Source organism: Carassius gibelio, chromosome A15 (genome assembly GCF_023724105.1).
Source record: "Carassius gibelio isolate Cgi1373 ecotype wild population from Czech Republic chromosome A15, carGib1.2-hapl.c, whole genome shotgun sequence".
Taxonomy (NCBI): Eukaryota; Metazoa; Chordata; class Actinopteri; order Cypriniformes; family Cyprinidae; genus Carassius; species Carassius gibelio.
The window spans coordinates 2,018,305-2,042,005 of record NC_068385.1 but is presented as its reverse complement, the minus strand read 5'-3'; the positions used below and the strand labels follow the sequence as shown (position 1 = coordinate 2,042,005).

The following is a 23,701-nucleotide window of genomic DNA, read 5'->3' as shown; positions in this document are numbered from 1 at the left end:
CAGTGAGTCTATGTGAACACAAATAAACCGCTGCTGACATGACTGAATATGAGTGAGTGGTAAATTTCTATTCAAAATGTGGCATAATACGGATTTATTATTTTGCACTCCTGACATAAATCACTAAATATCTGTCACTGCAACAATGTTTTATCAAAATATTGGTCAAACATCGAAGCTAGAGTCTTTAAACTTTAAATTGATGCACAGTTTGTCCAGATGAAGTAGACAGTGATGTTTAATGTGCTGTGAAAGTGAAACAATAATAAACTGGGGCCGTCGGCGATGTTTGCACGTAAAGGGGTTAAACTCCTCTTTTGATTTATACCTTCCCTGTGCGCTTGATCTCCGCGCCAGCATACACGCAATTTGTAACAGAATCGCAGACCGAACAGTTAATTTAGCGGCATTTTTCTTTCTTTTTGTTTTCCCCCCTCTCCCGTAATGGCTATCCCAGCAGTCCAACTCCTGTGCCTGGAGCAACTGGACCATTTGCTGGAGGACCACACTAGGGACTTTATTGATCTGGCGTGCCTTACCAGCTTCCCAGACTGCTCGCTCAGTAATTTTTATTACATCGGTCTGAGCAAGCAGTGTAAGGCACGAATACCAGTGAACAGACCCAAAGAAGATTTCGCTGCATTTGTGGAGTGGGTGCTGGAGAATAATGGATGAAGAGGATATCTCCAGCCCCACTCCCGAACCAGAGACTAGCCAGCCACCATCCAGCTGCATGGAGCAACTGCCTGAGCCCACCGCAGACGGAGAGCCTGAGCCTAACACGACGGAGCCGATCGTCGCCATGGAGCCTGAGCCTCTAGCAGCGTCTGACCAGGTGTGTGAGCCGGCTACATCGCCCGTTCCCGAGGGAGTTTTAGTGGAGATCAAGGGCTTGGAGGGAATTGGATAGGAATTAATGAACATTTTTTCAAATGGACCTTATAGACTGGTTTAGTGAGGTTTTACCCGAATCCCCTGTGTTTCCGCTGGTCAGTAACTTTTGGAAATCACAGTCAGTAACTTTTGGAAGCCAACAATTCAAATCATAGACCAACTTTAAAGCAGCGTTTAAAATCTCCATAGAAAAGTGATACTTGCAAAGTGTCCAATGTGCGTGAGCTGGGGACCGGCGTGAGCGTGGAGCAGCATGAGCGGGGCCTTTGTTCTGTCTCCCGACATCGCGCGGTATTTGAAAGGTTCAACAAACAATGTTCCAGAATTCGTCTTCCTTGTGTGGAGAGGCGAATAGTTGAATAAACTTAGTAAAAAAAAGAAAACAAAACAACGAAAACGAAAGCTTCCGAAGGAGCCATGATAATGGCTGTCCTCTCCGCCTCCTGGCTGGGGAGGGGGACGGCAATCTGAGCGTGGCCCAAGGCTGTGCCGAGGGACTCGTGGGAGCGACGAGGGTCGCACAGGAGAGCAGCGTGTCCGAGGACGAAGAACGAGAAGAAGAGAGAGACGGACCTTGTTCGGTCGATTCTTATGGCTTGGGATGGTTCACGCCTCTTTTCGCGTGAACAACCAATGAACGTCCGCGATCTGAAGCGGAGGGAAAAGTTCCTTTGTCTCTGTGGAGACACCCACCCTAATGATTTAGGGCTTGTCAGATTTCATCAGGGATATTCTAGCAAGTTCGTAATTCCAGAATAATAAATTTTTCATTACTTTGCTTTAGATAAGTGGGTCTGTCAAAGCATGACGATTACAAAAACACCAAACAGCACATATATATAACTGATAGAAACACGAAGTTACATTCAAATGCAGAATTACACACATTTAAAGATTAACACACGCTAATAAATTGCAGATAGTCCCAATTTATATGGAAAACATCTCAAAGCACCAATAAAAACAATGCTATATACTTTTAGACTACGTCTGAGGTAATAGTTTAGGATACATTGAGAAAAAGGTACCAGTGACTTGGCTTCTCTCCTGTCCAGTTGCCCAGTGGGGGTCATAAAGCTTTACGACCTGGTCAGGAGTGGGGGTTGCAGAAACATGGCTCTAAAAGTAAGGAACTTTAAGAAAGGTTTCTTTTTGTGTGTGTGTGTGTTAAGGAATTTGGGGGGTTTCAGGTCTCCTTTGAGGCTCGCATGGGTATCGTAAAATAATTTAAGTCCAGCCAGGCTGGTGCCAGGCCAGGCATTTAGTGCAAAAAGGGTTTCATTTGTATGCCTGAATTTAACCCATGAATCGATGACCTGCATTACACCTCCCCCTTTTCATCAGATGAAGTCCCTGTGTGGACATCATCGGACGGCAATCATCAGGATGGGCGGATGACAGGTGAACAGCTGAACCCTGTATAGGATGAAGGTCACGCCAAGAGTCAGTGCCAGGCCAGGCATTTAGTGCAAAAAGGGTTTCATTTGTATGCCTGAATTTAACCCATGAATCGATGACCTGCATTACACCTCCCCCTTTTCGTCAGATGAAGTCCCTGTGTGGACATCATCGGACGGCAATCATCAGGATGGGCAGATGACAGGTGAACAGCTGAACCCTGTATAGGATGAAGGTCACGCCAAGAGTCAGGGCGGGACCAATGACGGTGGAGATGCAACGTGCAGTGTCGGCAGCAGTCCAGGCTCGGACCGCAGATGACGGGTTCAGAACGGGCTGTCGAGACAGTGCTTGGAGGGCTGTGTCGATGGGAGTAATGCTGGTCGTAGCTCAGTGTAGCTGAGCACACATGAGTGTTGACGAGCCACTTTTGGAAGCCAACAATTCAAATCATAGACCAACTTTAAAGCAGCGTTTAAAATCTCCATAGAAAGTGATACTTGCAAAGTGTCCAATGTGCGTGAGCTGGGGACCGGCGTGAGCGTGGAGCACCATGAGCGGGGCCTTTGTTCTGTCTCCCGACATCGCGCGGTATTTGAAAGGTTCAACAAACAATGTTCCAGAATTCGTCTTCCTTGTGTGGAGAGGCGAATAGTTGAATAAACTTAGTAAAGACAAGAAAACAAAACAACGAAAACGAAAGCTTCCGAAGGAGCCATGATAATGGACTTTAAGAAAGGTTTCTTTTTGTGTGTGTGTGTTAAGGAATTTGGGGGGTTTCAGGTCTCCTTTGAGGCTCGCATGGGTATCGTAAAATAATTTAAGTCCAGCCAGGCTGGCGCCAGGCCAGGCATTTAGTGCAAAAAGGGTTTCATTTGTATGCCTGAATTTAACCCATGAATCGATGACCTGCATATGCGTTACATACAATAACTGTATAAATAATAGATTTCCACATTTTATATTGTTGTTCGACTTTGTGTCTTTTTGCTTGCCCCGAAATGCAGCACAAGACTTTGGATGGATGCTGGTTCTATCGCTTTCTTACTGATGCAGCTCAGACTCATATTACAATTAGCATAGTGCTTAAAGCCATGTTAAAACGGCTACATGAAGCTATTAAAAAGCAGGATAAAATAACATTTTGTGTAGCGTTACTCATCCTAACATAATGATAGCTGAAATGAGCTACTTTATTCACTAAAATAAGTTAAATCTTAAAGTACATAGAGTAAACACTGGGTAGAGAAAAGAACCATCCCCATTTGAGAATGTGAGCAAGCTACACCTGATTGAGTTTACAAATCAATTTAGAAGGGGAAATCCTTTTTCCAACTGTTGATATTGTTACCAACGGGTAAGACTGTATATAAATGATGAACAAAATACTTTTTAATAAAAATATTTTATGTCGTTCCATTTTTTTCATTTAATGCTTTCTGTTCATCTTTAAATAGCCATAATATTGTTGTGCAAAAATGAGAACACAATTGTTGAGAGGACAGCTTGCAGACCAGTAAATAAAACATTAATCCAAACTATAGGGGCCAAAACATTTGCATCATATATTACATCACTGTCACCTGAAGGATCTCAAGAGATGAATCAGAAGATATATTTGGATTCAGTCACGCAAATTTCCAGTGATCTAGGCACCATGAATGGGTAATGACTAGCATTTGTAGGGTAGTAATTTCATTCAAAGCAGCTCATAAAGGTTCAGACAGTCGCTGTCCTTGTTTGCTCAGACTATAATATTTATATATACACATACAAGCTGTTACGTGAAGGTATATTTTCAGAATTTTAAATTGTAATGATATTTAAAATGACAGTTTTGTAGATATCCTAGATTTTGTTAATGTTTTTGTGGTAATTTCTATTTTCAGCTTGCTCAAAACACCAAAGGCAAAGCTACCATGAGGTCTTTAAATGCAAGCTTTTCCCAGAATATCTCCATTGTTCATCCTGAATACTTTTTCATTGTTGGACTTTCTGGATTACCGTACAGCAGTTATTACTATATATTCTTATTTATGATTTATTTTATTACTGTAATTGGGAACTCTATAGTGCTTCTCATAATTGCTCTTGAACGAAGCCTGCACAGTCCAAAGTACATCGGTGTGTTTAATTTGGCCTTGGCTGATTTTGGTGAAACTAATGCACTGATTCCTAACATGATGAAGAATTTTCTGTTTGACTCACAGTACATCTCCTACAATGCTTGTTTGGCAAACATGTTCTTTGTGTTCCTCTTCAGTTCTATACAAAGTGTTACTCTTGTTGTTCTGTCATATGATCGCTTCATTGCAATTTGCCTGCCATTAAGATATCACGCTCTTGTAAACAATACCAGTATGTTTTTAATTTTATTAGCAGTTTGGGCATTTAATTCTTCTTTTATGGGCTGGATGGTGTCTTTGATCACCCCACTTTCATTATGTAAGTCTAATGTGATACAGAGTTATTTTTGTGATCATGGACCGGTGTTTAGGTTGGCATGTAATGACAACAGCATTAATGGAATCTTTGCATTTCTTGTCACAGCTTTATACCTTGTAGCACCATTGATCATTATATTCCTTTCATATATGGGAATTTGTCTTGCTTTAATCAAAATTACAACTTGGCAAGGACGTTTAAAAGCTCTGAAGACCTGTTTTTCTCACCTGTTTTTAGTAGGGATATATTTCCTGCCAATGTGTTGTTCATACCTTGCTGCATTATTGGGTTCTCTCACACCTAATGCAAGGGTCATCAGCACCTCTCTGGCTTATGCGGTTCCACCGATGCTAAATCCTATCATTTATGTTTTAAAGACGGCTGAAATCAAAGACATAATTCAAAAAGTGTTTAAAAACAAATCTGCACCAATTAGAGAGAACATTTCTAAATGACTGAAATGTCTATTTATTTATATTTAATGATTAGGAATTAAATTACTGGTCACACTTTATTTTAAGGTCCAATTCTCACTATTAACAAACAATTAACTGTGACTTTTGCCTCGGTAAACTTCGTATTTTGCTGCTTATTAATAGTTAGTAAGGTTGTTAAGTTTAGGTATTAGGTATGATTAGGGATATAGAAAATTCAGAATATGTGCTTTATAAGTACTAATATACAGCAAAAATGTTCATAATAGGCATGCTAATAAGCAACTAAATTTTGTTCTGTACACACTTGTTGTATACTGAATGACAATAAAAGTCTGTCAAGTCAAGTCAAGTCAAGTCAAGTCAACTAGTTAATAGTGAGAATTGGTCTCAACAAAGTCTTACCAAGTTACCCATATAAATGCTACATTCTCAGGCCTCACCAAGTTCTTTAATTTGCTGAACATAAAAAGAGATTTTGAAGAATGTAGGTAACAGTTGCTGGTCCCAATAGTTCTTTATGGCGTAAAGTATAAATAATGTCAGTGAACTATCTTTTAATGAATGCATAATTTGACATATTAACATCTGAAAGCATAGAATTTCTATATATGTATTACAATATATGCAAAACTATACGGATAGCTAACCTTTATTCATTAACCTTGTGTTGTTAATACAAAAACAAACAGGAAAAAAGCAGTTTTACTTTTTGTGAAAAGTTATTACTATGTTGACCTTACACATTGTGTTCACCTATTTTGATATTATCAAGTTTTCAGCTTTATAAAGTAAGACGTAATTAAATAATAAACTATTGCATAATCTATTCCTGTTTGAATTTGTAGCATATTTTGACTTGAGACTGTTGGTCTCAGATCTGCTGATGTTGTTCTTGTTTCTCTACATTTATTATTATTTTTATTTTTTGTAGTAATGAATAAAGAAAAATTAACATTAACCCATATACACGTAAATTTATGTCTGGAGGTTTCAGTATATTGTTTCACCCTTTTCTGAGGCTTATAGGTTTGATCAAACATAAGATTTAAAGTCAAATTTAATATTTAAAATAAAAAATAAGTATTTTTAACACTTTATGTGTTATTTAAAAACAAACAATGTCTAGTGGCAAATTCATTAGGTAAAAGTAAAGTGTATGTTTTTTAATAGTGTGTAAAACCCAGAGATTAAACGCTGGACAATGTAATGCAAATAACATAACTTCATATGTGACCTCTCGACCACAAAACCATTCTGTGGTTTATTTGTAGCAATAGCCAAAAATACATTGTATGAGTCAAATTTATCAATTTTTCTTTTATGCTAAAAATCATGAGGATATTAAGTAAAGACCGTGTCCAATGAAGATATATATTTTTAAATTTCCTACCTTAAACATATTAAAACTTCAGTTTTTATTAATACTATGCAATGCTAAGGATTTATTTGGACAACTTTAAAGGCAATTTTCTTTACCCTCAGATTCCAGATATTTAAATAGTATATATATATCGGCCAATATATCGGTTCAGGGTGCTTCATCGGCTTCCCTGTTGTCTGTGTCCTGTCAGTTCCGCGAGGGAACGAGACGCTGCGTTGAAATGCTTTGGGGAAAGCGTTTATCATGAGCGACTCTGAATATCTAATCTGTTTATAGAAGAGTGTGACGTCACGGGCGGGGTGAAGTAAGCGACCAGGAAGCTATAAAGGCAAGAGCCGCACAGCTGGCTTCAGCTTCGCGTATTTCAGCAAGCGCTCTGTGTCTGCATGTCATTCTCTCTTGTCAGTCTTATTTATTGTTGTTTGTCACTATTAGCTCCTCAAAGAGTAAGCAATAGTCAAAGAGCAAAGCTAAGACGAGACATCTGAAAGGCGAATCCAGATCACGTTTCAGATTGTGTGTTCATCACGAGTGGGAATACACGGTCTGTGCACGGTCTGCCTGGGATCGAGGCACGCTGTTCAGCTCTTGAGGGAGCCGACTGCCTGCACTGGTACAAGCCAGTGTGGACGCTTCGATCCCGGAGGACTCTCTCAAGAGGGAGTCTTTGCCAGCGTTCCTTGCGGTGTCGGTCCCGCTTTCTGCACTCGCTGGGTTCGCAGATAAGATCTGCTGGAGGGTATGGAGATGGATGCATCCCTGTCTCCTACCTCACCTGCCAGATCTGCCCGATCTCCAGGTTCGGAAGCCCGAGTGTTGCCGTCCTTCCCCCCGAGTGACTGAGGGGATTGAAACGGAGGGCGCCGATGAGCTCGCAGTTGCACAAACATAAGCTGCATAAAAATCAGTTGCACTGACAACAGTTACACAAGCATCATTTTCACAAACTATTATGCCTAACTGTATAACGAGCAGCATTAATGAGGAGCGCAGCTCACGCAGTCATCTCTCTGGAAAAAATAAAGGGGCTGACTGTGCTTCTCGCCAGTGTTGTAGTCGAGACCAGCTCATTCGAGTCCGAGTCCAGGTCGAGTCCAGAGAGGGTCGAGTCCGAGTCAAGACCGAGTTCAGAAAGGGTCGAGTCCGAGTCAAGACCGAGTTCAGAAAGGGTCGAGTCCGAGTCAAGACCGAGACCAGAGAGATTGGGTCTGAGACAAGACCTAAAGAAATCTTCAAGAGTATGTAAAATGTTTGGTGGAAACAATAAAGGGTAAAAGGGCCACATAGTATGTGGTGTAAAGGTTATTTTATTAGTATTATGAAGTGTTACTTGTCAATATTAAGTGCTCATTTTCACATAACATCGTTGTACCACTATACACATCCATATAACCTTTCTAGTACACATAATATTACTGTACGACTCTATATTGTAATTCCACATAACACTTCTAGTACAAGTAACATTACTGTACCACTATACCTGTAAATGTTCAACTGTAACAGCTTTTACATAACTTTTAACATTGAAGCTTAACTAATGACTGCTAATATCCTTACAATGTATTGGATTATGTGCACTTTAGATGTTGTGAAGATTAGAGATGGGCATAATTACTTTTCAAAAAAATAAGTGAGGAGACCATCCAGCTACCCAACCAAGCATGATGTGGTCTCATAATCAATCCACCCCAACTAAAAACTCTCTCTACTGGCGCAGAGGAAGCGGGGACTGACAACAGTCACCATTTTATCACTTTCTGTAACAGCAACGGATAATCTAATGCTAATTTCCCTGGATGGTGCGTTTTAATGCAGGGTAAAATACACACTATTTTTTTTAGTTACGGAGGGCATACACACAAGAGCCGAGTGACTGTCCAGGAAAATTTAATCCAAAAGTGTGTATGTGCCAGGGGAAGAAAGCTGGATCAAATGCCATATAAGTTCAATGCATTCTGTCAGACACTGTTTTTGAGGGGGAGATGTTTAGTGTTGAGACAGTCTGTGTCTGTATTCATTATATAATTTAATTAATATTTGTTTTTTTTCTGTGACCATTTTGTCCTACTTTGTAAAAATAACACAGTTGAGAGAAATAATGTAGCAATGTGGCTTTCTGGAAAGCGGGATCACTACTGGCGGATGGCAGGAGGGTAACTTAAGGCCGGTGACACACTGGCTGCGTGGCGTCTCTACTGCGTGCTAGAAGCGTGGTGGCTGCTTCGCGTTTTCTGTGTCTTTACACACCAGAAGCGTGCCTGACGACTCGCGCTGGCACGCTGCTGTAGGTGACATAGAGGGAGGCCGCCAAAAAACCAGGCTCTTGTCTTCATGACATCAATATCAATTTTTTTTTTTTTTTTTACACACCTACTAATAAGACACCATCAACAGTATTGACGGCAAAATAGAGTATGTTTGACAGGTGCAATATTTGAAAATCGATTATTAATTTATTTTGAAAATTACATTTATATCTGAATTTATGTCAACCTATAGACTTTATATATAGATATCAAAATGTCATGAATTAATATGTATTTGTGTACAAAATCACATATAAACATATTTTCCTAGTATATTTTGCCTGGAAACGCTTCCAACATGCACGCGTGTCGAGTGAAAAATAGGCGTCGGTTCTATTTCTAGCATGCACGGGTTTTCCGCGCGTCTCACGCAGGCAGTCTGCAAGATCTAACCTGTTAACATGGGAGCCGAATTAAAAACAGACACGCCACGCAGCTGAGGCGCTTGCGCCACGCATCCAGTGTGTTGCTGGCCTAACGTCTCACGTCAAAAGAAAATCACCAGTCATTGGATGTGTCAATCATACATCAATTTAAATAAACATTAACATACAGTAATAATCATGAAATATTTTGATTGGGACTCGAGTGGACTCGGGCATAAGTCCGATTCCTAATATGTTCGAGTCCGAGTCAATACCGAGTCAAAATGCACACGAGTCCATGACAAGACCGAGTCTCGAGTACTCAACACTGCTTCTCGCATATGTAAGGATGGGGCGAAGACGGCTCTGCCTATCTTCACCAGAGGCAGACAGAGCACACAGTTTCATTACTTGAGTAAAAGTACAGATACCCCATGCAAAATTTTACTCAAGTACAAGTAAAAGTACTACAGTCAGATGTGTACTTAAGTAAAAGTACTGAAGTACTTGTTTTTAAAAGTACTTGAGTATCAAGAGTACAAGAGTAAATGTTTTTAAGTATTGCATTACTACTGCCACAGTGCTTACATTTATGTACAGAAACGTCCTACATGGAGTTATGAACAATTGTAATGTTAACACCTTGAAAAATGTAAAAGGAATTGAAAGTAAAATCAAGTCATTTCCATCTTTTTACCATACTGCTTTTTTAACATTTCTCACTTACCCCACAAGGTAATAGCACAATGGCAACGCTCTGACAAACCTCTCCTAGAGTTTTAATGGATTTTTTTGCACCCACATTTGAACCTGACTGTGTTAATAATAATAATAATAAGTTTATTTTATATAGCGCCTTTCTCAGACCCAAGGTCGCTTTACATAGAAATAGAATAACAAACATAATAACAGAATAAACAGATTAACATTACATAGGAAACATAAGAATTAGTGATACAAACAGTAATACAACAAAACATACAGTAAATGGATTATAAATTGTATGAGGAGAAGTGATCATTAAACAGAAATGTCTTGAGATGCGTTTTGAAGAAAGGAAGAGATGAACAGTTACGAAGAGGTTGTGGGAGGGAGTTCCAGAGTTTTGGGGCCAGGGCACTGAAAGACCTACCACCCACGGTGGAAAGTCTAGTGCGGGGAATAACAAGAAGGTTTTGGTCGGAGGATCGGAGTGAACGGGAGGGGGTGTATGTAATCAGGAGGTCACAGATGTATGGAGGAGCGAGGTTATGGAGAGCTTTGAAGGTGAGTAGTAGTACTTTGTATTTAATCCGGGACGGGACTGGTAGCCAGTGGAGTTGATGGAGAATGGGGGTGATGTGAGCAGATCGTTTTGTATGTGTAAGGAGCCTGGCTGCCGAGTTTTGAATGTATTGCAATCTTTGAAGGGTTTTGGTGGGTAGACCAAGGAAAAGTGAGTTACAATAATCTAAGCGGGACATGATGAAGGAGTTAACCAAAGTCTCTGCATCACTAATAGAAAGGAAAGGTCGGAGGCGGGCAATGTTACGGAGGTGAAAGAAGGCAGTTTTAGTGAGTGATTTGATATGATGATCAAAACTGAGAGTGTTAAACACACCGCATACTCAAGAACATCAAAGAAAATGCTCGGCTTACATTAATGTGTAATATCAGAAAAGAAAATTCAGCTAACAATTGTGTGTACATGTGAGTTTCTCTGTTTTTTCATCAATCAAATCAAAAAACCTAAACCAGCAAAGAAGGCAATAAAGCAATGTTCTGACACACCTCTGAACCTGACCGGGTTATACACACAGCATAGAAGAGAAAATAATAATAATTAATGAAAATCAGCTAATCAGCTGTGTTTATGTCAGTGTACAAAAAAGGAAACATAAAATTCAGCTCCTTTGAGTGACAGTATTAAGCACCTTCCTCTCACATTGACATACAGCCAAAGGCAGGAGAAAATACTTTCAGCTGAATAACACCATTCTCACACACACAATCTATGTGTGACAACTCTGTACTACTGTGTGTACAACTCTGTGTACTGTACTTCAATTCAATCAAATGTCATTAAATCTTTTGCGGAAAGCTGAAGGTGATTGCTGATATGCTTTCCCAATCAGAGGCGCCTGCACTATCCTATCAGGTTTAAGAGGGTTTCCGAGATTTTAATTTTTTTCTTTTTTTTGTCGCACAAATTTTTTTTAGCAGACCGGCGTTTTCGTCCACAAGGATCTGCCGTTTTGGAAGAGTGAAACCGAGGTTTTTTGAAACCGGCTCCCAGAGTGGATCAATTTGAAAACGGCACCTTTTCGTTTTTGTCTGGATGGCGAATGCCTTAAAATATAACGTCATCAGCCATGTCTCGCACCTAGTCAAACACCACTACGTCATGTAACAGCAACAAAAACATGAACAAACACTGAACGATTGTATTTTTTGTGTAAACATTAACACGGATTAATAAATGTATTGTTCCATGTTCGTTTGTGTACCACGAGCAAGGTTTATGAGCAAGTCAGTGTCTTCTTCTCCTTTTTAAGGATATCTCTGTGGCAGAATTACAGCGCCACATGCTGGTCTGGCATGTATACTACATCGTTTTGTGGTTTTGTGTGGACGCAGATATTTCTTCAGACGACAAAAAAAGATCGGTTTGGGGTAAGCTCTGTCTCCGTGTGGATGGGGCAGAAGAAGTAACGGGTACTTTTATGCAGGTACAGTTATGGATAGAAATGTAGCGGATTAAAGAGTACAATATTTGCCTCTCAAATGTACTTGAGTAAAGTCATGAGTACTCCCCAAAAATTATACTCGAGTAAATTACAGATCCCTCAAAATTGTACTTAAGTACTGTACTTAAGTAAATGTACTCCATTACTGTCCGGCTCTGATCTTCACCCGTGTTCCCTAGATTTAGAGTTCATTTTCGAGGTTTGGAAGCACGCTCAGCGGTTCCTTCCCCCTCTGTGAACTCGCAGCTGCAGCTACTTATCTCCGAGGAGATTAATATTGTTTGTGTAAGCAGCTCGCATGCTGCCGAGGCAACGCTTGTATTACATCATTTCAGTTTTGATGTGAATCTTACCAAAACCAGACCATCTTTACTCATCTGATTGGTTAACTGCATTAATTCTGAGGAATTGAATTCAGTATTTATCTGACTATGAGAAGTTAGATATGAATTATATCAACAAGGCAGACAGTGTTTACTCATCTGATTGTTTGTTTCCATTAAATTCTGAGGAATATAATGACATTTATCTCACTCTGAGAAATGATAGCTTGATAGGAAGAAACCTTGGTTCTTGAATCAGGGCACGGATCAGGGCACGGTGCTGGGAGCTCCTTATCGCCGTATAATACTAGCGACGGATACATCCCTCACTGTTTGGGGTGCGGTCATGAGTGGCCACCCTGCCGTGGTCTGTGGAGCGGTCGCCACCTGACGTGGCATATGAATTGTCTAGAAATGCTAGCAGTTTATCGTGCACTGAAGCACTTCCTCCCAGACCTAAGGGGTCGCCATGTGTTGGTGTGCACCAACAACACATCGGTGGTCTCTTACATCAACCACCAGGGAGGTCTGCGTTCGCACTCCTTGTAAAAGCTGGCACACCAGATCCTTGTGTGGTCCCAGAGCAAACTCCTCTCATTAAGAGCAGTATATATTTCTGGGAAACTAAATATGGAAGCAGACATACTGTTGAGGCAGGGGCCGAGGCCCGGGGAATGGAGGCTTCACCCCAAAGTGGTGAAGCAGATATGGAGAGTTTTTGGCAGGGCTCAAGTAGACCTTTTTGCAACTCAAGAGACATCACAATGTCCCCTTTGGTTCTCTCTAGTTCATCCAGCTCCTCTGGGACTGGACACTATGGTACAGACCTGGCCGAGACTTCGTCTGTATGCCTTTACCCCTATTGCTTTGCTCCCGCGAGTTCTGGCGAGAGTACGCCGGATGGGGTCCGTCTGTTATTAGTAGCCCTGTTCTGGCCAGGCCGAGTATGGTTCACAGACCTGGTCTCGCTCCTCAATGGCTCTCCATGGTAGATACCGGTCAGGTCAGACCTACTCTCACAAGCGCAGGGCCCAGTTGGTACAGTTCTGGAGTTCCTACAGGCCAGGCTCTCTGCATGGTTGACCCACTCCACATTGAAGGTTTACGTGGCGCCCATTGCGGCCTACCACGCCCTTCTCGATGGCCAGTCTTTGGGAAGACACCCCTTAGTTACACATTTCCTCCGCAGTGCGCTGAGGCTGAGACCTCCAGTACGGTCCCGTATTCCCCCGTGGGACTTGGTTGTGGTGTTAGAGGCAATGTGCAAACCACTGTTTGAACCTATTCAAGATATTTCAGACAGACATCTGACACATAAAACCACCTTTCTATTGCCAATTACCTCTCTGAGGAGAGTAGGAGATCTGCAGGCCCTTTCAGTGGCCCGTACTTATCTTGATTTTGCACCTGGCATGACCAAAGCATTCATATACCCTCGAGCGGGATGTGTTCCTAAGGTTCCCTCTATCACACCCCGACCTGTAGTACTGCAGGCCTTCTGTCCTCCTCCCTTTCGGGAGCCCGACCGAGAGAAGCTAAATTGTGTTTGTCCAGCTCGAGCGCTGGATGCATAAGTCCACAGAGCTGCCCTATGGAGAAAAACGGCCCAATTGCTTTTATGCTACGGCCCCCCCAAGAGGGGTTTTCCTGATTCTAAGCAGACTGTTAGTCATTGGATAGTTGAGACTATCAATGCCACCTATGAGTCATCCGGTCGTCCCCCGCTGTCGGGAGCCAAGGCTAACTCTACACAGGGTATGGCGGCCTCCAAGGCTTTTTTAGCAGGTGCGTCCATGCTGGACATCTACAATGGTGCAGGGTGGTCCACGCCTTCTACTTTTGCAAGATTCTATGGCTTAGACATGCCAGTCGCTCCAGGCACTTCAGTCCTGTCATCCTAAGCTGTGCTCTACCGACTAGGCAGGGGTTTGGTAGTCTGGCAGCGTTGGTACTCATTCCCCAAAGCATTTAGATGCAGCTTGAGTTCCTGAAGAGGAACGTCTCTAGGTTACATATGTTACCCTAGTTCCTCGAGGGAACGAGATGCTGCGTCTCGAGGCCATACCCCCGGCACCCCTGCCGGTGCTTGCTGGTACTCGAAGCTGAAGCCAGCTGCACGGCTCGTGCCTTTATAGCTTCCTGGTCGCTTATGTCACCCCCCCTGTGACTTCACGCTCTTCTATAAAACAGATTAGATATGATATTCAGAGTCGCTCATGCTAAAGAGGTGGTCTCCAAAGCCTGTGTCCGCAGGTGTCTGTACGGACGGCTCTGGAGTTGTTTTTCACTTTGGATTTTTTTTTGGATTTTTTTTTATTATTGTACTAAATAAACTGTTGCACGTATACTCTGCATTTGAGTTCTCTGTCTTCACGGTCCTGACAATTATTGTCCTATACTAACAAACCTGTTTATTTATTGTATTAAATCTAGCCTATATGAAGCAAAGTGCATGTTGTTTCTTGGTTTCATGATTAAACATTATTTTAATTATATGCAGCAAAATAAAAAAGTTTCAGTTTTCATGTCTCTTTCATGTCTCTCTCTTTTATTTTGAAAATAGCTATGAACCATATTTTAGACATTTAGATATCATAGGCATTTATATTTACTGTGAAAATATATAAAAATTTATATGATACTCAGTTTTCGTTTTAATCAGGCTTTAATTACAGTCCTGCTGAAACCTGACAAAGACCCTAATCTATGTACCTCATATCGTCTGGTCTCACTACTTAATTCTGACTATACAAATCTAACTAAAATGATTCCATTACAATGAGAGAGGGTTTTACCTAGTTCAATTCATATGGATCAAACTGGATTTCTAAAAAATAGATCCTCTGTCGATAATATACGAAGATTAATGAACATTATTTACTCTGCGAAACAAATGGATTCTCCAGTGATCACTCTTTCTTTAGATGCAACTTCGTCTGAGTAAAATGGTCTTATTTGATAGCTATTTTGCATAAAATTAATTTTGGTCCTAGATTTATTGATATGATTCGAATGTTTTATAGAAGTCCATCGGCAACTGTTCGTACTAATTCCGATTTATCTTCGTACTTTCATCTATCAAGGGGAACCAGAAAGGGATGTCCTCCGTCTCCACTACTTTTTGCGTAAGCAGTGGAACCCCTGGTCCTAGCAATTCAGGCAAATGAATCAATATCTGGACTAGAGGTAGGAGGTTGTGTACACAAAATATCATTGTACGCGGATGATGTTTGTTTATATCTAACTAATCCTGAATCATCTCTACCTACTTTATCTAATTGTTGGAAAACCTTAGAGACATATCTGGTTATAAAATTAATATTAATAAAAGTGTTATGATGCCACTGAATTTAACTGCGGAGAAAATGCCCTTAAATAACATTCATTTTTTTATGTAACTCTGAAAAAATTGTGTATTTAGGATTAAATGTTCCTTCAAAGCTAGAAGAAACATATTCTTTAAATTATTCCTCATTACTTAAAAATGTAATGAGAGATTTGGAAAGATGGAACTTACTACCATTATCACTAATTGGCAGGATAAATTGCATAAAAATGATCGTTCTTCCTAAATTTTTATATTTATTTCAAACTCTTCTCATTTCTATACCACAAAAGTGTTTTAATAATCTCAATGGCTCAATTATTTGAAAGAATAAAACTCAGAGGGTGAAACTTAAAACATTACAAATGGCATTTAAAAAATGTGGATTACAACTTCCAGATTTTCTGTTTTATTATTGGACAGCACAAATGAGAGCGGTATGGTTTTGGCAGATGAATAGTACTTTGCCACCTGCATGGATACAAATCGAAAGATATTATGCAGGGGAAATACCTCTAGATAGGGCGCTGTTAATCCCATTGACTTGTATTACAAAAGTAGTTAACAACTCATTCATTAAACACTTGCAAATTGGGGTTTGAAATCAGGAAAAAAAATATAATTGGCTACTGTCGTTATATATTATAATACTCCTTTTCACTACAGTCCATCTCTTCCTGAGACATTAAAGGATGGGATAACACAATATTGATATAAAAAGGGAATACAAGTGTTTGGAGACTTATATGAGGAGGACACACTAATGACATTTGAACAGTTGAGAATAATGTTTTCTCTTCCTGTTAAACACTTTTTCAAATACTTTCAGGTGAGAAATTATTTAAATACAATACAAGGTAATTTAAGGTCTCTCTCTTTACTCCCAATAGATAGCATTATAAGAGAGAAAAAATTATCTAAAGGTTTTGTGTCTTATATGTATACCAATTTCATTGACTTGTATGGGAAGGATGTATCATTTTCATGACTTAAATGGGAAAAAGATCTTGAATGTATTTTTAAACAAGACATTCGGGAACTCATCTGTGAAAGTGCTTTAATGTTTTCATTTAATTGTAGACATAGATTAATGCAGTTCAATATTATAGATAGAGTTTATTATACACCTGAAAGATTATACAAGATCAGTGATTTGTATTCAGAATGTTGCCCTCGATGTAAAACAGAGTTGGGTACATCATTGCATATGTTTTGAATTACTAATGTTAAGCTTCCATATGACCCAAAATTTATATTATTGGGGGGGGGATGAATCAATTCTTCAAACTGATCAAAGGAAGAATTTATGTAAAGATGGCTCTGATAGCAGCAAAGAAATGTATAGCTGTACAATGGAAATCAGAAGAACCTACTAGGCCTGTTGAATGGCTTAGAGAACTTCCGTCCTATGTGCCTGTTGAAAAAATAATGTTGAATCTGAAAAAAAGTCATCAATGTTTGGAAAGATTTGGGGAAAAATTTTTGCATATTTGAATAATTTGGATGTTACTTAGATTAAAAATGCTGTTGTGACAATTTAACCCATCTTGACTTTAAGCTCTTTATTATCAGAATTGTTATATATGTATTTGTGTTATTTTTGTTATTTATTTTTTTATTAGGGCCCGAGCACCGATGGTGTGAGGACCCTATTGTATCTGCTCTGTTTCCTATTATTATTCTGCTTCTTCTTCTCCAAAATGAATCGCATTTTTGAGGGCTTAAACATGCTCAAAAAATCATGAAACTTTGCACACGCATGAAAGTCATGCACACGCGTAAAACCTTGTAAAAATGTTCGTCTGATATAGGATTCAGAAGAGGGTGTGGCAAAATGGCTCGACAGCGCCACCTGTACTAAGAAAATCAACAGCCTTCAAGCTATGTTTCACGTACATGCATGAAAATTGGCACACACATGTAACACATCAATACCTACAAAAAAGACTCTTGGAGCAATATTCTAAACCCAACAGGTTTATTTTGGGTTTATTTAAACCCAACAAATTATTTTTTATATTATGAGCAAATTTTGTGTAATTTTGGTCATTTCCATGCGTTGTATTTTAAGGAACTCCTCCTAGAGATATATTCAGATCAACACCAAATTTGGTATGCCTAATCTAAAGGCCTTTGCGATGTTAAATTGCGAAGATCTTGAGTTTTCGTTGAAGGGCTTATCCGTGGCAGCCTTGCGAATTTCGATGATTCGCCATGAAAAATTAAGTTGCTATAACTCAGACATACAATGTCCAATCTGCCCCAAACTTTACATGTTTGATGAGACTCTGAACCTGAACAGATTGACATATTCAGTTATAGTCATAGCGCCACTTATTGGCAATAGGAAGTGACATATTTTACGCTGCAACAAACTACTCCTAGAAATGTTTTGACATCAATGTCTTTTTTGTGGTCAGTCTAATCTAAAGGCCTGTGCGATGTTCAGTTGTGAAGATCTTGAGTTTTCGTTAAAAGGCATGTCCATGGCGCCGTGACGAAATTCGTTGTCTCGCCATGGGAATAAAATATGTTATAACTCAGGCATAAAATGTCCGATCTTCCCAAAACTTCACATGATTGATAAGATTCCTGGCTTGAACACATCTGAAGGCCAATATTCCATCGGGTGTGGCAAAATGGCTCGATAGCGCCACCTATACACTTTCAACAGTGTGCTTCGAGCTATGCTTCACGTATATGTACATAAATTGGTACACACGTAACACACCAATACCTACAAAAAAGTATCTTGGTACGAAATCCGAATCCAAACAGGAAGTCGGTAATTTAGAATTTTCTCTGCAAAATTGGCATTGTTTTTGCCATTTTCAGGGGTTGTACTTTAACGAACTCCTCCTAGAGATTTATTCAGATCAACACAAAACTTGGTCAACTAAATCTAAAGGCCTTTGCGATGTTAAATTGCGAAGATTTTGAGGTTTCTTTAAAGGGCGTGTCCATGGCGGCCTGAAAAATGTTGATGTTTCGCCATGAAAAAGGAAGTTGCTGTAACTCAGACATACAATATCCAGTCTGCCCCAAACTTCACATGTTGGATAAGACTCTTGACCTGAACAGATCTACATGGCAATATTCAGTTATAGTCATAGCGCCACCTATTGGCAACAGGAAGTGACATATTTTACACTGTAATAAACTACTCCTAGAAATTTTATGACATCAATGTCTTTTTTTGTATTCAATATAATCTAAAGACCTGTGTGATGTTTAGTTGTGAAGATCTTGAGTTTTTGTTAACAGGCGTGTCCATGGCGCCGTGATGAAGTTCGATGTCTCCCCATGGGAATAAAAGATGTTATAACTCAGGCATAAAATGTCCGATCTTGCCCAAACTTCACATGTGTGATTAGGGTCCTGGCCTGAACAGATCTGAAGGCCAATATTCCATTGGGTGTGGCACAATGGCTCGATAGCGCCACCTATACACTTTCAATGGAGTGCGTGTACACATTCAACGGAGTGCGCCTCGAGGTATGTTTCACGTAAATGTACAAAAATCGGTACACACATGTAACACACCAATATCTACGAAATAGTCTCTTGGTACGAAATCCGAATCCAAACAGGAAGTCAGTCATTTAGACTTTTCTCTGCAAAATTGGTGTTGTTTTTGCTATTTTCAGGGGTTGTACTTTAACGAACTCCTCCTCGAGATTTATTCAGATCAACACCAAACTTGGTAATTGTAATCTAAAGGCCTTTGTGAAGTTAAATTGCGAAGATATTGAGGATTTGTTAAAGGGCGTATCCATGGCGGCCTGACAAATTTCGATGTTTCGCTATGAAAAAGGAAGTTGCTTTAACTCAGACATACAATGTCCAATCTGCCCCAAACTTTCGCATGTTAGATAAGACTTCTGCCCTTAACAGATCTACATGCCCATATTCAGTTATAGTCATAGCACCACCTGCTGGCAACAGGAAGTTACATGTTTTACTTTGAGACAAACTACTCTTATAGATTTTTTGACATTAATGTATTTTTTTGGTCAGTCTAATCTAAAGGCCTGTCCAATGTTAAATTTCTTGAGTTTTTGTTAAAGATTGTGTCCATGGCGCCATGACAAAATTTGATGTCTCGCCACAGCAAGAGAAGTTGTTGAAACTCAGGCATAAAGTGTTCTATCTTCCCCGAACTTCACATGTTCGATAAGAGTCCTGGCCTGAACACATCTGAAGGCCAATATTCCATAATAATGATAGCGCCACCTGCTGGCAACAGGAAGATTGGAACATATATGGAATATACTTTGATATATTCCCCTTATATTTATGACTTTAAATGCATATTTCTCACCGTTCACCTTTTTACTAATGCCACTTGCTGGCGGGGAGCCCAGGTGCGAGGGCCCGTTCATCGCTGCTTGCAGCTTTAATTGTTCTTGTTTCTTGTTTCATTTGTGTTTCTTCAGTTTAAATTTTTTTTTTTTACACACCAACTCAATGCCTCGCAATGAGGTTCATTTAAGAGCTCTGTCTAGTGAGGATAGGATGGGGGTGGAAGAGTGGTTAGAAAAGAATGTTTACTTGTAAATTCATACTGATTCTGTAAATTGTTGATGTGAAAATAATAAAAAATATTGATTTAAAAAAAGAAGGGGGTCTCCTTTTTACAACTAAGTGATTCTGTTTTTTGTTGTTGTTGTTGTTTTTTTATCTTTTTTTTTTTTTTCTTACATGTTGGAAACTTGGATGTTAAATACAGCTGTATAAAACAAAAACTGTGTCCATTTAATTTCAGGCTGCAACTCAACCCAATGTGATTATTTTAAAAGTAAGTGATTCTTTTCTATACCCACTGTATACTGACATAAGAAGCACTTTAGTAGTGTTTTTTTTTTTCTTCTTGTCAACAAATCAGAAGTACATCAGAATATAACAATACGCTAGGTAGAATTAACTCATATTGCAATGTAAATTGTATAGTTAGCTCCAACAGACATGCCTAAGAGTTTATAGTGATCCTGATGATCTTGATTAGCTGCTTCAGGTGTCTATTTAATGAAGAAGAGAGCTAAGCTCTTATGGAGGGCCATTCTAGAGCAGGATTATTTTTTGGTCATCACTAAACTGACTGTTGATATTGTTATCAACTGATGAGACTGTATATAAATGATGAACAAAATACTTTTTAATAAAAATATTTTATGATCTTCCGTTTTATTCATTTAATGCTTTCTGGTCATCTGTAAATAGCCATAATATTGTTGTGCAAAAATGAGAACAATTGTTGAAAGGACTGCTTGCAGACCAGTAAATAAAACAATAATCCAAACTATAGGGGCAAAAACATTTGCATCATATATTACATCACTGTCGTCTGAAGGCTCTCAAGAGATGAATCAGAAGATATATCTGGATTCAGTGACGCAAATATCCAGTGATCTAGGCACCATGAATGGATAATGACTAGCATTTGTAGGGTAGTAATTTCATTCAAAGCAGCTCATAAACGTTCAGACAGTCGCTGTCCTTGTTTGCTCAGACTATAATATTTATATATACACATACAAGCTGTTACGTGAAGGTAAATTTTCTTAATTTTAAATTGTAATGATATTTAAAATGACAGTTTTGTAAATGTCCTAGATTTTTTTTATGTTTTTGTGGCAATTTCTATTTTCAGCTTGCTCAAAACACCAAACGCCAAGCTGCCATGAGTTCTTTAAATTCAAAATTTTCCCAGAATATCTCCATTGTTCATCCTGAATTCTTTTTCATTGTTGGACTTTCTGGATTACAATACAGCCGTTATTACTATATATTCTTATTTATTATTTATTTTATTACTGTAATTGGGAACTCTATAGTGCTTCTCATAATTGCTCTTGAACGAAGCCTGCACAGTCCAAAGTACATCGGTGTGTTTAATTTGGCCTTGGCTGATATTGGTGAAACTAATGCACTGATTCCTAACATGATGAAGAATTTTCTGTTTGACTCACAGTACATCTCCTACAATGCTTGTTTGGCAAACATGTTCTTTGTGTTCCTCTTCAGTTCTATACAAAGTGTTACTCTTGTTGTTCTGTCATATGATCGCTTCATTGCAATTTGCCTGCCATTAAGATATCATGCTCTTGTAAACAATACCAGTATGTTTTTAATTTTCTTAGCAGTTTGGGCATTTAATTCTTCTTTTATGGGCTGGATGGTGTCTTTGATCACCCCACTTTCATTATGTAAGTCTAATGTGATACAGAGTTATTTTTGTGATCATGGACCGGTGTTTAGGTTGGCATGTAATGACAACAGCATTAATGTAAACATTGCATTTCTTGTCTCAGCTTTATACATTGTAGCACCATTGATCATTATATTCCTTTCATATATGGGAATTTGTCTTGCTTTAATCAAAATTACAACTTGGCAAGGACGTTTAAAAGCTCTGAAGACCTGTTTTTCTCACCTGTTTTTAGTAGGGATATATTTCCTGCCAATGTGCTGTTCATACATTGCTGCATTATTGGGTTCTCTCACACCCAATGCAAGGGTCATCAGCACCTCTCTGGCTTATGCTGTTCCACCGATGCTAAATCCTATCATTTATGTTTTAAAGACGGCTGAAATCAAAGAGATAATTCAAAAAGTGTTTAAAAACAAATCTGCACCAATTAGAGAGAACATTTCTAAATGACTGAAATGTCTATTTATTTATATTTAATGATTAGGAATTAAATTACTGGTCACACTTTATTTTAAGGTCCAATTCTCACTATTAACAAACCATTAACTGTGACTTTTGCCTCGGTAAACTCCTATTTTGCTGCTTATTAATACTTAGTAAGGTAGTTGTTAAATTTAGGTATTTGGTAGGATTAGGGATATAGAAAATGCAGAATATGTGCTTTATAAGTACTAATAATCAGCCAATATGTTCATAATAGGTATGCTAATAAGCAACTAGTTAATAGTGAGAATTGGTCTAAACAAAGTCTTACCAAGTTACCCATATAAATTCTATATTCTCAGTTCTTTCTTTTGCTGAACATAAAAAGAGATTTTAAAGAATGTAGGTAACAGTTGCTGGTCCCCATAGGTCTTTATGACTTAAAATACAAATAATATCAGTGAACAATATTTTAATGAATGCATAATTTGACAAATTAACATCTGAAAGCATAACATTTCTATATATGTATTACAATATATGCAAAACTATACAGATAGCTAACCTTTATTGATTAACCTTGTGCTGTTAAGACACAAACAAACAGGAAAAAAGCATTTTGACTTTTTGTGAAAAGTTGTTATGTTGACCTTAACAATTGTGTTCACTGTCTTCTAAAAATGTAGGCCTATTTTGATATTATCAAGTTTTCAGCTTTATAAAGTAAGACATGATTAAAAAATATACTATTTCATAATGTATTCCTGTTTGATTTGTAGCCTGTTTTGACATGAGACTGTTGGTCTCAGATCTGCTGATGTTGTTCTTGTTTCTCTACATTTATTATTATTATTATTATTATTTATATTTTTTGTAATGAATAAAGAAAAATTAACATTAACCCATATACACATATATTTATGTCTGGAGGTTTCAGTTTATTGTTTCACCCTTTTCTGAGGCTTATAGGTTTGATCAAACATACGATTTAAAGTCAAATATAATATTTAGAATTAAAAATAAGTATTTTTTAACACTTAATGTGTTATTTAAAAACAAACAATGTCACATACTTAAATAAAATCTCAGCAGCATGTATGGTCTTTTTCTGCCATCTAGTGGCCAATTCATTAGGTAAATTAAAGTGTATGTTTTTTAATAGTGTGTAAAACCCAGAGATTAAATACTGGACAATGTAATGCAAATAACATAACTTCATATGTGACATCTCGACCATAAAACCATTCTAGGGTTTATTTGTAGCAATAGCCAAAAATACATTGTATGGGTCAAATTTATCTTAAACATATTAAAACTTCAGTTTTATTAATAATACTATCTGAGGGATATAATAATATTTATCTCACTCTGAGAAATTATATGTACTGGAGGGGCTGCTGGGCGGGAGCAGTCCTCTCAGTCTATCATCAGAGCATTGCCGCCCGGGCTCCCCCGCGTCGGGAC

The 23,701-nt window shown here is 38.7% G+C and overlaps 2 protein-coding genes across 2 annotated transcripts; both read left to right on the top strand.

Moving 5' to 3' along the window:
• Window positions 1-4,184: 4,184 nt before the first annotated feature.
• On the top strand, window positions 4,185-5,192 carry LOC128029423 (olfactory receptor 1M1-like). Its single transcript, XM_052617207.1, has one exon. It carries the CDS (start codon window positions 4,212-4,214, stop codon window positions 5,190-5,192), a length of 981 nt encoding a protein of 326 aa, XP_052473167.1. The 5' UTR covers window positions 4,185-4,211.
• Window positions 5,193-21,256: 16,064 nt separating this feature from the next.
• LOC128029422 (olfactory receptor 52E4-like) lies at window positions 21,257-22,264 on the top strand. The gene has a single exon (XM_052617206.1). The coding sequence runs from the start codon at window positions 21,284-21,286 to the stop codon at window positions 22,262-22,264; it is 981 nt and encodes a 326-aa protein (XP_052473166.1). The 5' UTR covers window positions 21,257-21,283.
• Window positions 22,265-23,701: the final 1,437 nt, after the last annotated feature.

Bases quoted from the DNA above. Each gene is read 5' to 3' on its own strand.
- LOC128029423 (XM_052617207.1), top strand. From the start codon at position 4,212: ATGAGGTCTTTAAATGCAAGCTTTTCCCAGAATATCTCCATTGTTCAT.
- LOC128029422 (XM_052617206.1), top strand. From the start codon at position 21,284: ATGAGTTCTTTAAATTCAAAATTTTCCCAGAATATCTCCATTGTTCAT.